The following is a 12690-nucleotide window of genomic DNA, read 5'->3' on the forward strand; positions in this document are numbered from 1 at the left end:
TCCTTGTCTAGAATGAACACTCATCAGCAGTCTGCTCATAGTGGACACAGCACCCTGGTTAGTTTCAGTACTCTTACAAGTGGGAACTTGGTAGCTGAGGTTTGGGAGACCAGATGTCACCATCAGATGGGAACGTGAGAGCACCCTGAATATATTCATGCTTCACTTGAAGAACCTAGGATTTCTGACCAGTTTCTGTATATACTAAGATTATATTTACAGCTTTTTTTATGTTCTGGGCAAGCTTTCTGCCCTTCTACTTGAGCACTTTGTATTGTCTTTTGTGATAGCATTGATTGGAAAGTTTTTGCTAGTACTCTTTATGACTTATTTTGTATGGGGGGGATAATGGATACCAACAAAACTTTTATGGAGTTTTTTGGATTTTGTGTTGGCCTTCTGTGAAATATAAACTTTTTAAATCAAAAGAACTGACCACGAGCTGGCTGCAGGGGAAGCGATGCAAGACCACAACCAGATGTGCTGGTGAGCTGCTAAACCGCCACTTTCCAAACAGCATCATTCTGTGACTCTTACAACAGTGGGAGGTGGTGCTGGGTCATAAACGCCACTCTGCTTTAGAAATGTGGTTTATTTTGTTGCTGTCTTGTTAGCATAGACATAGTATTTTTATACCTTAATGTTTATTCTTGATGGCATCTGCTGGATATCTGAAAAGAACAGAAATGAGAGGTTTTTTCCTTTAAAAAAGTCCTTTATTTTCTGATGACCTCATGAGGCAGTTTTCAAAATCCAAGTGTCATTACTGTCTAAAAAGCTGCCATTTAAGCTCTATACAACCTGTAGAAGTGTAAGCCCTGGTGGGTCCTGTCCTCTCTCCCGGAGGACAAGAGTGGGCTGCTGGGTAAGGCTGACCGGACAGTGACTGGACGCAGCTGGGAGCTCGCCATGAGTAGCAGGGCCACCAAGCTCAAGCATACACAGCACCCTTGGCTCCCCGTCGCCTGGCCAAAGATGCCGACGTCAGACAGCAAGGTCTGCAGCGTGCTTGCCGTCTGGAGGTGAGGCCTCTCTGCAGAGGGATGACCACGCTTCTGCAGCATCCACTGGGAGCAAAGGATGGTCAGGGCTGCAGAGCCCGTGAGGACCCAGGCTCCCGGGGTGTGGCCTGAGGAAAGTGTGAGAAAACAGTCAGGCACTAACCTCTGTCGCACAGAGCCCTGCTCTGCAGCCCTGGGCTGTTGCGCTTTTCTTTCTTTCAGACAAGGTCCCACCATCTGCCCCGCTTTTGTTTTTATTTTAGGGGACAGGATCTTGCTGTGTGGCCTTAACTGGCTTAGAATGTACAATGATCCTCCTTCCTCCGCTTCCTAAGACTACAGGTGTGTCACTGTATCTGGTCCCCGCTTCGTGACCCGTCATAATTGTGACGTATCGGCTTGCCTATAGCAGAGGAGTCAAGAGAGGATCTTGAAAGGGCAGAGGAAGGCAGGGTAGAAGGACACCAGGGAGTCGGGACCTGAAGTGACACCACAGGTGCATGGTTTAGTGGGCGGAGCTGGAGAGTGTAGCTGGCCTGTGAGCAGGGAACAGACCACATTCTCGCCCCAAGAAGAGCCAGTGATGAGCAGCGCTCATGCCCTGAGACCATGCAACAGCAACTGGAAGTGGATGAGGGGAGGCAGGTAGTGAGGCAGGACAGACTGTCCACCTCCCAGAAATACAGAAGGCTTGGGCTGTGGTTTTAACATCAGAAATGAAAAGAAGTACAAGGCTACATTCTCAAGAACTTTAGCGATTTTTGTGGGCACAAGCTTTTGGCCAAGATAAGAAAAAAAAGCCAAAAAACCAAGAATCAAGCCTAAGTTACAATTTAATGTGGCACCCTCTAAACAATGGTGACCCAAGGACAACACGGGAGCCGTAGGCAGGCTGAACATCAACTAATGAGTGTCAGAGGATGTACGCCATGACATGACAGTGCCTCCAGAGAATGTACGCCATGACATGACATGTCAGTGCCTCCAGAGAATGTACGCCATGACATGACATGTCAGTGCCTCCAGAGAATGTACGCCATGATACGACATGACAGTACCTCCAGAGAATGTACGCCATGACACGACATGTCAGTGCCTCCAGAGAATGTACGCCATGACATGACATGTCAGTGCCTCAGAGGACACAGTCTGCCCACACTTCTGAAGGGGCAGCTGGGGAAAGCTGGAAGTCAGCACAGGTTCAGGATAGAAGGCAAAGTCCTGACAAACAGCAGCTAGAAGCTGTTCGGACACAGAAGAGCCAATGCCAAGGGCCTTTTCTCTTTTGGTTTTTTGGGGCAGGGTTTCTCTATATAATAGCTATGGCTGTCCTGTAACTCGTTCTGTGGACCAGGCTGGCCTTGGACTCACAGAGATCGCCTGTCTCTGCCTCCTGAGTGCTGGGATTAAAGCCAAGCCGTAAAATCATTTTCAGGATCAAGAGACTGCCCTGGAATCAGAAGGAGTTGGTAAACCAGGCTTGGCGCACAAATTCCAGCACTTGGGGAGGTAGAAACAGGTGGGTCTGAGTTCAAGGCCAGCCTGACCTTACATAGTGAGTTTCAGGACAGCTAAGGGTACTGACAGTTGGTGACTGTCAGTAGAAAGGAATCAGCAGGGAGGCCACCTCTTTCTGGGGGACCTTGTGCTAAATCACAGCACAAACTATTGACTGGGCTCACCAAGGTAGGGCTGATGCAGAAAGAGCAGACAGGACGTCAAGCATGCCTGCCCCAGGCAAGCAGTGGAGTGCTTACGGAAGTGCTGTCAACAGAAGGAAGCTCACAAGATCTTGTCAGCCTGGGAGTGCAAACTCCGCCTCAGGATCCAAACCAGGGTCTGAGAACCAGTCTCAATCTCCATATCTAAATTTCTTTTGAGAGAGTCTCCCTTTGTAGCCCAGGTTAGCCCTAAGCACTCACCCTCCCTGCCTTGGCATTCCGAATGCTGGGATGACAGCGGCTCCTTGAGCATCTGCATTTTTTAGAGAATCTACTGGTGGTGGCACTAGCCAGGGAACTGTGCTGAGTGAGCACATAGCCATCCTGAGGCAGAGATGGCTGGGGTGGGGGGGTAAAGGACACGGCCTTCCTCGCTAACCCAAGACAGGTCCATTGGCACCAGACGAGGGATCGAGAGGCCAGGAGTCCCAGGGGCCAAAACTGGACCCAGTCATAGGCAATATGTTTATTGGCTCAGAGCCAAATTTGACAAGGACAGACAGCTCAGAGACTGAAGCCCACAACCATGTACCCTACCAGGATCCATGAGACCAGCCTGCCGCTACCAGGAGCTGAAGTCCCCAAAGCCCCGGCTGGGCTTCTTCTTGGCCATGGGGACAGCTGTGCTGGTTGATGGTTCTTCCTCTGCTGCTCGCTTCCTGAGACACAAAGAAAACTACTCCAGTTGCCACAGAAGAGCCAGGCGCCCATGCTTAGCCCTCTGAGGAAGCTCCACACATAGGTAGCTTTCCCTTCAGAGGCGTCCTTTACAAAGTGCTGCTCCCACTATAGCATCCTGGCCTGCACAGGGCCTTTCTAGACCCTTACCTAGGTCTTACCTGTGGGTTTGATTTGGTTTGGTTTTTCAAGACAGGGTTTGTCTGTGTAACTTTGGAGCCTATCCTGAAACTCACTCTGTAGACCAGGCTGGCCTTGAACTCACAGAGACCCACCTGCCTCTGCCTCCCAAGTGCTGGGATTAAAGGCGTGTGCTACCATCACCTGGTCGGCCTGTGGTATCACCCCCTAGGATCACTGTGAAAAGATGTCCCAGCATCCAGAGACAGGAGAGAGGTCACCATCAAGCACACTCACGTGGCTGCTGGGTTGATGTACTTGCCCACCCCCTGGCGATATGTCTGGGGGCCCTGGTTTCCAGGCTGGGGCTGGCTCGTCTTGACCTTGGCCTCTGGATCCACTTGCTGCTGTGTCTTCTTCCTCTCCTGGGCAATCTGGGGGTAGCAAAACTGTCTGAAGCAGAGTCCCAGAGTGGGGTCTTGCCTCAGGGTGTGTCCTCTTGCTCCCAACCAACAACATGACTTGCCTGGCACCTTTCTTACCTGGGCATCAGCCTCCTCATAGGGGTCCACAAACACCGTGGTTGCACATATGCGTATTTCCTCCTGGTGGCAGAAAGGCTCTGTGAGCAGGCAGCAGACTTCCCCAGCCAGCACCCAGTAGGCAGTGGTCCTCTGTTCTCCAAGGTACATACCTTGGGACGGTCAGTTTTAGGGTCACTCTCCACATTCTCCATAGCTGTCAGTGTGTCAAAACCCCCAACAACCCTGTAGTAGAGAGACAGAGCTGGGTCTTTGTGTACCCTGAGCAGAGTACCATCCATGGCAGAGTCAAAATATACCAAGAGAAGGACTGGCAGACTAGTCACCAGGCAGGACAGGATGAGCCACAGCAGAGAAGGGGGCAGCGACCACACCCAGCCAGGTTTGCTGACTAAAGGCCTACCTTGGACAAAATCCCAGTCCTTATTTCCATACTTTGTTTTCCCCTCTTTATTAAGGCAGGGTCTTACCCAAGTATGAGTAACTGAGGCTGGCCAGGAACTAATAATACTTTGTACTCTAACTCTACGTAACCCCTATAACTCTACAATTGAATCATCGGCACAGACTGTCCTTTGTGGGAAAATCTGCCGACCCTCACACTAGGGGCTGAGAAGAAAGGAGAATGTGCTTCAGACATCCAAAAAGGCTCCTGAGAGGGAAGAGGAGCTAGAGCGCCCAGGACTGTCTGTGTCCTTGGCTCCACAGGAGAGCCAGCCTTTCCCCAGAAACAGCCAGTCCTTGGCGGGGACAGTGTGGGAATGCCCCGGTCTAGGGAAAGGCAGTGAGGCCCACACCGCGCTGCAAACATGCACAGCGTCCACTCTTACCGTCCAAAGATGGTGTGCTTCTTATCCAGGTAAGCACAGGAGCGCAACGTGATGAAGCTGGGGAAAGCACAGGGAGATCAGGAAGGCAGCAGGCTGGCCACCCACCATGCTCTAGTTCCTCTGTAGAAGCTACCTGCCTTTCCCAGGTAAATCCAGACCCCTGGAGATAACCCAGAGCGTGGCTGCCAAAATCCCATGAGCCAAGTAGGAGAAACTGGAGGCTTGAGCTAACTATCAAATTATTTGCAGGAAGGCAGTGGTTAGGGGAGCCCTACCACTGTGAAGTAAACAGGCCAGGTATGTGCTATCTGGAGGAAGTCCTAGACTGAAGACTAAATGGGTGATAGCAGAACACTGGAAGACATCAGACAAAAGGAGGAAAGCACAGATGGGTGAGGGGACTCACACCTGCAACCCTAGCACAGGCGCCTGAGCTCGAGACCAGCCTGGGTACAGTGTGACCTGACCTCTAAATAAATACAACAGAAAACAGGAAATGTATGGGATGGGTTGCAGTGCAGGAGTTAGGTCCCTACACAAAGTCATAGGTGGACTAGGTCCTACTGTGACAACAGGATACAAGCCTCATTCTGACAGTCCACACAGACCCTCAGCGAGCCACAGAGAGAATCTGCAAGCTGCAGTGAACATGCATTGCCCAGCAAGGGCACCCCTGAGGCCACCAGGCAGTCTCAGAGACATCGAGCCCACACCCACACACAGTGCTGCCATTGGAACAAGGACTCGCTTATGGCACCACGCATGACTGAATTGATCCTACTGCATCCACCTCACAGGTGTGTGCCACCACCAGCGAGATCTTGTGAATTTCTAACATAATAAAGGAAGCTAGAAAAAGAATGAAATAAACCTGAAGAAAATAACAGGGAAGTAAAAAATAGCAAAAGGGAAAACAAAAATGCAACGGAAATATTTAGATTTTGAAAAGACGGTAAGGAAATGCTGACAAAAAAAAAATGCTGTCAAATGGGGCTGGAGAGATGGTTCAGAGGTTAAGGTTCAAAGCCAGCCTGGTCTACACAGTTCCACAAGAGCCAGGACTACTTAATGAAGCCCTGTCTCAAAATAAAATAAGTTTTAAAAAAGAAAAAAACTATACTCAAAGATAAAAGATATACCCAGGCTGGAGACCATTTTCAATGGTAGAACATATATTTAGCACACACAAAGCCCTAGGTTCACACCACAGCACAAAAAGAAAAAAAAGTGTATGTATGTATGTGTGTATATACACACACGCACGCACGCACGCACGCACGCACCTTCGGGAGAGTTAAGCCATATTCTTAGATGAAGAATACACAACTATTCCAAAACAGGAGACCAGACATTCAAGAGCCTTGCCACCCACCACTACCCACACATTGGGTCTTGTTCCGAGCACCTCTCCCTGGCCACTTGTCCTCAGAATCCCTCCTCCCAAAGCACTGGACCAGTAACCCTGCATGGCACCTGGCCCCCACACATCCTGGTTCTGCCTGTTATACCCCGAGAGGAACGCAGTTCTACCAGCTGGCTTGGCTCTTTTCCTGGAGGGCTGCTGCTCGATCTGGCTGTGTACTACCTTGTGTCCACTTGACCTGGACACAGCACAACTTTTAGGGAGCACTCCAGGCACTCTGAAAACCACCCCAGCAGCCGAGCAAGAACAGCTGAACCTGGACTCACAACTGAGACTTGTTGGTGTTGGGCCCCGAGTTGGCCATGCTGAGCACCCCACGGCCTGTGTGGGAGAGGTTGGGGCGGAACTCATCTTTGAAAGGCTTGCCCCAGTAGGACTCTCCACCTGGAACAGAAGAGCACAGTCAGTGATCAGCCAGAACCTACTCCAGGAGCATCAGAGAAAGACCCAGCCCCTGGGGCACCCCTCTGTATGACCCCTGGATCCTAGCACCTTCATCACCCTTGTGGGCCAGGGGCTACAAGGCCAAAGCTACAAGCATCATTCAAACATGTGGGTGGAAGTCATAGTTGGCCCATGTAGCTGAAAGCTTGGGGAAAATGTTATTATGCCCTATAGGAGCCATGGGGCCACCTTATTATATGACAGGAGGGCATGACCAAACCTCACACCTCCTCTGCCTTGTTATGGTAGGAATGTGGGAAAACTAAAAGGCATGCCCAAGGTGGCCCAGAAGGACAGGCACTGTGTTGCAAGCCACCCCCAAATCTGAGATTCCACATCCAGAGCTCTTCAGGCCCAACTCCCCACCAGGCCCCATAGTACAGCCACATGCATTACCTACCTGTGCCTGTACCTGTGGGGTCACCGCCCTGGATCTGCAGAAACAAAACCCAGTGAGGTCGCTGGCTCTGATGCAGCTGATCACCCACTGCTCCCTCTGCCGACTAACCAGAAAGGCTGCCCAATGGCATGTGCTGCACTGAGGGACAGGGACCTCCTCTCCAACCCCAGGTCTTGTGGGCAAGCAATCTAGGGTCATCTATAGGATCCCTGGCACAAGATACACCCAAAGACCCTACCCTGGCCACACATAGCCTGAACCAGGTGTCAGGGACAGGGCATGCACAAGCCCACTTGGTTCATGGGTCACCCATGTCACCAAGCATCTATGGGCAGCACCAACTTGTTCCACTCACCACAAAGTTCCTGATGGACCTATGAAAGATGGTGCCATCATAATACTGTTTCTTGCAGAGCTTGATGAAGTTTTCACAGGTTTTTGGTGTCTGCAAAATATCCCAATATTCTATAAGCACAGTGGTCAACAGCAGAGTCACAAAAGACATGTAGGCCTTTCATCACAACAGCAAACTACCTGTCTGCAGACCGTGGTTCAGTGTGCCCTGACACATGGCAGAACATGGGAGAGCCAGGTCCTATTCCTTAGATTTGCACACACACCTAGCAGCACCCAAGGAGGCATGCTGTTGCTGAAACTCCAGGGAAGGAAGTCAGAGCACTTTGGTTCTCAGCAGGAGTCAGGCAGGACGTCTTAGAAGCAAACTAACTATAGCCCCACATTTAAGAAACGGCTACCCAAATCCCCCACACACTCACCAGGTCACAGTGCAGCTCGAGGTTAAGGTCGCCCTTGTTGGTGTGTAGCCTCACATAGCCCTTCTTCTTCACAAACTGGTAGCGTAGAACATCCTCATCAATGACAGCTGCAAACAAGTCCTAGCTGTGCACTTGCCCTGTACCCGAGGGAGCTCCTCCACTCAGGCTCCACGGCATGTCACACAAGATCAGCACCAGCGAGACTTCCCCAGTCAGGAGCACCCCAGCTCTGAGATCACATCAAGGACAACACGATGCTAGAGGCTCTAGGGGTCTGAGAGCAGGGTACTTCCAGACAAGGGCCGAGACCATATGCTGAGAATGCTCTTGACTCAAAGGCGACCTTCCAAGCACACCCACCACAACCACCAACCACCAGAGACTGCAAGTAAAGGCACAGTGGGGATGCTGGGAAGCCCTAGTTGGTCCCAATGTGAATTGTGTTCCAGTGAACTGAGAAGTAGAGATGGCTACCTGCTTCATGCGTGGTCTCGGGTACCATGGCAGTGGAGGTGAAGGACGCGCTGACCTTTCCTGTGGAATAGTGGGCCTGCAAGAAAACCATGTACTCAGACCTGTCACCTCTCCTCAAGGGCAGCCTCTGACCGCACACAGCCACAGGGAGAGTCGGCAAACATCAGAGGACAAGATTACTGACACCAAGAGGAACAACTGAAGTAGTTGGAATCAGAGCCCAAGGCCTCAAACAAACTGAAACTAACAATATTAAGTCAAGAAGGGAAGAACCTCACAGGCACAGCATCTTCTCCCATGACAGGAATACAAAGGCACTTCTAACTTTATTTCTAAAGGTTTTGCTTCTGTTTGTTTTTTGTTTATCAAGGTACAGTTTCTGTGTAGTCCAGGCTATTGTAGAGCTCAGAGACCTGTCTGCCTCTGCCTCCTGAGTGCTGAAATTATAAAGGCCTGCGCCTCCACACCCTGCTGGTTTCTTTGGGGGGAAAATGGTCATGTTATTGGGTGTGGTGGTGCACACCTTTTGTCCCAGCACTCTGGAGGCAGAGGTAGACAGCTCTATCTGAGTTTAGGTCAGACTGGTCTACAGAGTGAGTTCCAGGTCAGCCAGGGCTGTATGGAGAAACCCTGTATGAAAAAGCAAACACAACAAAATGACAATGTGTATGAGTGTTTTGCTTGCATGTATATCTTTGCAGCACATGCATGCCTGAACCCTCAGAAGTCAGAAGAGGAAGTCAGATCCCCTGGATGGTTGTGAGCTGTCATGTAGGTGCTGGGAACCAAACCTGGGTTTTCAATAAAAACAACAAGTTTCACTGATCACCTCTCTAACCTGGTTATATATATTTTTACAGTAAACACATGATCTCTTTAATGGGGGAGGGAATAAATGTATTTTTTCATCATATAGAAGGAAAAAAAATGAGGACTGATCAACATGACAGTAATATCGAGAGGTACAATACCAATGCTTAAATAGGGAAATTATAGACAATAAATTTGATTTAATTTTCTAAAATTTCCTGGATAACTCCCTATTGGGAGACCCCACTCTGCCTTTTCCATGGCTGAGACTTTTTAGGCTTAGTCTAAACAGGAGAAAGACAGCACCTATCAGCTAAATGTACTGGAGAAATTCCAGCACCACAGCTGTAGATAGGACCTCAGTAGCCCTGGCAAGCCCAGTCCTCTCTGCCATTACAGACCTGCAAGCCCTTGCATCTCTGTCCTGAAATGTAGAAGTTGCCTGTGGAACAGCAGAGACAGCAGAGACATGGCAGCGCTACTTCTGCTGATCCACTGCTGCACGGGAGCCCAGTCACCTCAACAGCCCTGGAGGGCCCCACAATACTGAGTGGGTCCCAGCCATACCTCCAGGTGCACCCGTCTCCTGGGGAAGAAGCAGAGCCAGAGCAACCCACTCACAGCATTCAGTTGGTCCACCTTCTTCTTCTCAGGTGCCTTCATGGTGGCTGCTAAAATCTCATCTCCTTTGAACTCTTTGTAGAGCTCCTGTAGTGTCTCTCGGGTCTCAGCATTCGTATTTTTCAAGTAATAAGATGGGTCCTGTTTGGCCTTTTCCTCATCTAGAAAACAGTGTACAGGTACTGAGCGGCCAAGGCCCCAGAGTCTCGAGATGAGCATGACAGGAATAGAGATGGAGCTGGCCACGTGAGCAGAAGCCGCAGGAGAGATGACTGAGACAGGCTTCTCTGGCCACAGCATAGCCACAGCTTACTGCCTTGGGTCATCTGGCAGCAGCATTAGTGGGTGCAGCAAGGTGGGGAGCACACAGAACACATCATCATGGGGCCTGACCCCCAGGCCTAGAGGGGTCTCCCTCATAGGGCCAATGGTCCAAACTTAAGAGTCACTGTACTTTTATTTACCTATATAATGAGATCTCTTCACAATGAGGTTTTGCTTTTGTAATTTTAAAAGTGCTTCTTTCTCTCTTTTCCTTTTCTTTATTTTCTTTTTTTAATTAATTAATTAATTAATCAATTTGGTTTTTCAAGACAAGGTTTCTCTGTGTAACACTGGTTGCCCTGGAACTCACTCTGTAGACCAGGCTGGCCTCAACCCAGAGATCCACCTGCCCTTGTCTCCTGAGTGCTGGGATTAAAGGTACCACTGCCCAGCTAAAAGTGCTCATTTCAAGGGAAGGAAGAGTTTAGTGTATTTCATATATGAAATGTCCCATCTGTGCTACATGTTGAGTGCTAGGCCAAAGGCTGTACCTTACTGAGCAGTGAGCATCCCTAGGTCTGGCCTCTGAGTCTACTGAGCTCAGTTATTCCTGAGTTGTTCTACCTCCCTAAATCCTAACTGGTTCATAGTATTCATTATTAAGAGTCAGAATATTGTTTCCTGTTGAGGCGGGCCAACTAAGGTCTGCGCATGAGTCTAGCTGGCTCCTTGGTATGAAACAAGTGAGCTCAGAAACTCACTTGTTTCTAGTGTTATAGTGTGCTCAATAGCATGGGCCAAACACAGGAAGCAAGAGAACCAACCAAGAGCCCAGTCTAACTACCCTAGAAAGATCTGATGTCACCCAGAGTCTCCCCTACAGCCCCTCTTATCTTATGCCCTGGGAAGAGCAGCAATCAACAGGAAGGGAAAGTGAGGTGCCCTAGTATGTCCCAGACTCCAGTCAGCTGCTTCTCTTGCCACCTGGAGCCTGACAGACACGGTGGCGCATGCTTGTAGCCCAGTACTTAGGGGGCAGAAGCAGGAGGGACGCTGCAAATGTGAGGCCAGCCTCATCTGTACAAGCAAATCTCGGGATAGCCAGGGCTTCCCAGAACAAAGGAAGCTGAAGCCTAGTGAATGAGAAGTCACTCTGGAGCCACGGTCTGAGCCCCTAAAGGAAAGGCTCGCCCAAGAAGCACCCATAGTCCACTCACGGCAGCAGTGGTTGTCCATACCTGGATCTATGACTTTCATGTTATTCTTCACATGGAAGAAGTTAGAAACATTGAATTTGTCCAGATTGGTGGGGTCCTGTGACGAGAAGAGAACACTCAGGAGGAAAACCAGGACTGTGACAAGCACCTGCTGCAGGTGTTGGGGCCTGAGAGGTGCCTGCAGGGAAGGAGGCTGTGCCCTGACAGGGTGACAAGCAAAGGTGCTGAGTCCAGAGAACAGACTGCCGAGCAGCTCAGCAAGCCCCTCCAGGGTAAGACTTGCTGCTAGGCAACACAAGATATAGACTGGGCAGTCATGCAGCCAAGCTTCAGTCACAACAGAATAAGTCAGAGTCCTGTAAGCCTGTCTTGAGCTATGCTCCATCTAGGCACGCCCACTTTTCTGTCAGTTTTCACCATTCACCCACCACCAATGGTGACACCTGTGCCAGCTGCTGCTCTTGGAGCAGAGGGGCAGAAGCTGCAGAGCAGCCTGTGGTCTGCTGCCTATGATGGTTGTGGGGCAGGTGGAGCCCCCGTGATATGGAGCCATGAGAGCCAGAAGGCAGCCAAGGTGGCTGTGGGGGAGTCGTATGGCACTAAAGAACAGTGGGGGCAGTGGCTAGGGATGCCATGGTACAGAAGACCAAAGCTAGGAGGCAGAGGGCAGAGCCGAGGGTCAAGGTGAGGCTCTCCCCGTGGAGCTGCTTACCTGCAGGGTGATGATGTCTTGCCTGGAAAAGGGCTCATCAGTCAATAAGTCCCTCAAGTTCTTGGCCTTGATGTTTAGCTGCTCCACTGCCTGTAGCAGGACAGAGGTGTCAGGATCCCTTCTAGGCCATGACACAGAGATAAGAGCCACCCTCGGGTGCACAGTCTCGGATGCTTTCATAGCACAGACTAGCTAATCCAACCTGGCTGCTTCAGGAAAGAGGTCTAACATGGGCTCTCCTGTGCTATAGGCTGCTCCTGCCCCTCCCACCAACCTGGCACCTCCTTCTTCCTAAGAGCCTAGCTGCTCCTTTTCTCCCAGGTACCTCCCAGAGTCTGGTTCTTTCCATGCTGAAGACATGGGAAGACTCCCTGGGATACAGGAACCCTTGCTTAGGCAGCCCGAACTGCCTGCCTAGGTTTCAGGTCCAAAGGCCACCAGAGTGACCTGGCTTTTTTGTTGTTGTTGTTGTTGTTTGGTTGGTTGGTTGGTTTTGGTTTTTCAAAGCAGGGTTTCTCTGTGTAACAGCCCTAGTTGTACTGGAACTCACCTTGTAGATCAGGCTGACCTCGAACTCGTAGAGACCCACCTGTCGCTGCCTCCTAAATGGTGGGATTAAAGGTGTGTGCCACTGCTACCCAGCTTAAGTCACCTGAT

At 50.4% G+C, this 12690-nt stretch overlaps 1 protein-coding gene across 1 annotated transcript in view; it reads right to left on the reverse strand.

Moving 5' to 3' along the window:
* Nucleotides 1-694: 694 nt before the first annotated feature.
* The window catches only part of Ppil2 (peptidylprolyl isomerase like 2), a 28517-nt gene continuing 16521 nt past the window's right edge, over nt 695-12690 (reverse strand). Inside the window, exons 8-21 of the mRNA XM_048452401.3 lie at nt 12034-12123; nt 11343-11418; nt 9841-10001; nt 8410-8485; nt 7936-8042; nt 7515-7604; nt 7160-7193; nt 6582-6699; nt 4893-4949; nt 4215-4287; nt 4063-4125; nt 3818-3954; nt 3260-3381; nt 695-1129 (exon numbers count right to left, since the gene is read on the reverse strand). Of these exons, the coding sequence (XP_048308358.2) occupies nt 3285-3381; nt 3818-3954; nt 4063-4125; nt 4215-4287; nt 4893-4949; nt 6582-6699; nt 7160-7193; nt 7515-7604; nt 7936-8042; nt 8410-8485; nt 9841-10001; nt 11343-11418; nt 12034-12123 (1179 nt within the window). The 3' untranslated portion in view covers nt 695-1129; nt 3260-3284. The remainder of the gene's footprint in view (nt 1130-3259; nt 3382-3817; nt 3955-4062; nt 4126-4214; nt 4288-4892; nt 4950-6581; nt 6700-7159; nt 7194-7514; nt 7605-7935; nt 8043-8409; nt 8486-9840; nt 10002-11342; nt 11419-12033; nt 12124-12690) is intronic.

Source organism: Myodes glareolus, chromosome 2 (assembly GCF_982192425.1).
Source record: "Myodes glareolus chromosome 2, mMyoGla1.1, whole genome shotgun sequence".
NCBI classification, from domain to species: domain Eukaryota; kingdom Metazoa; phylum Chordata; class Mammalia; order Rodentia; family Cricetidae; genus Myodes; species Myodes glareolus.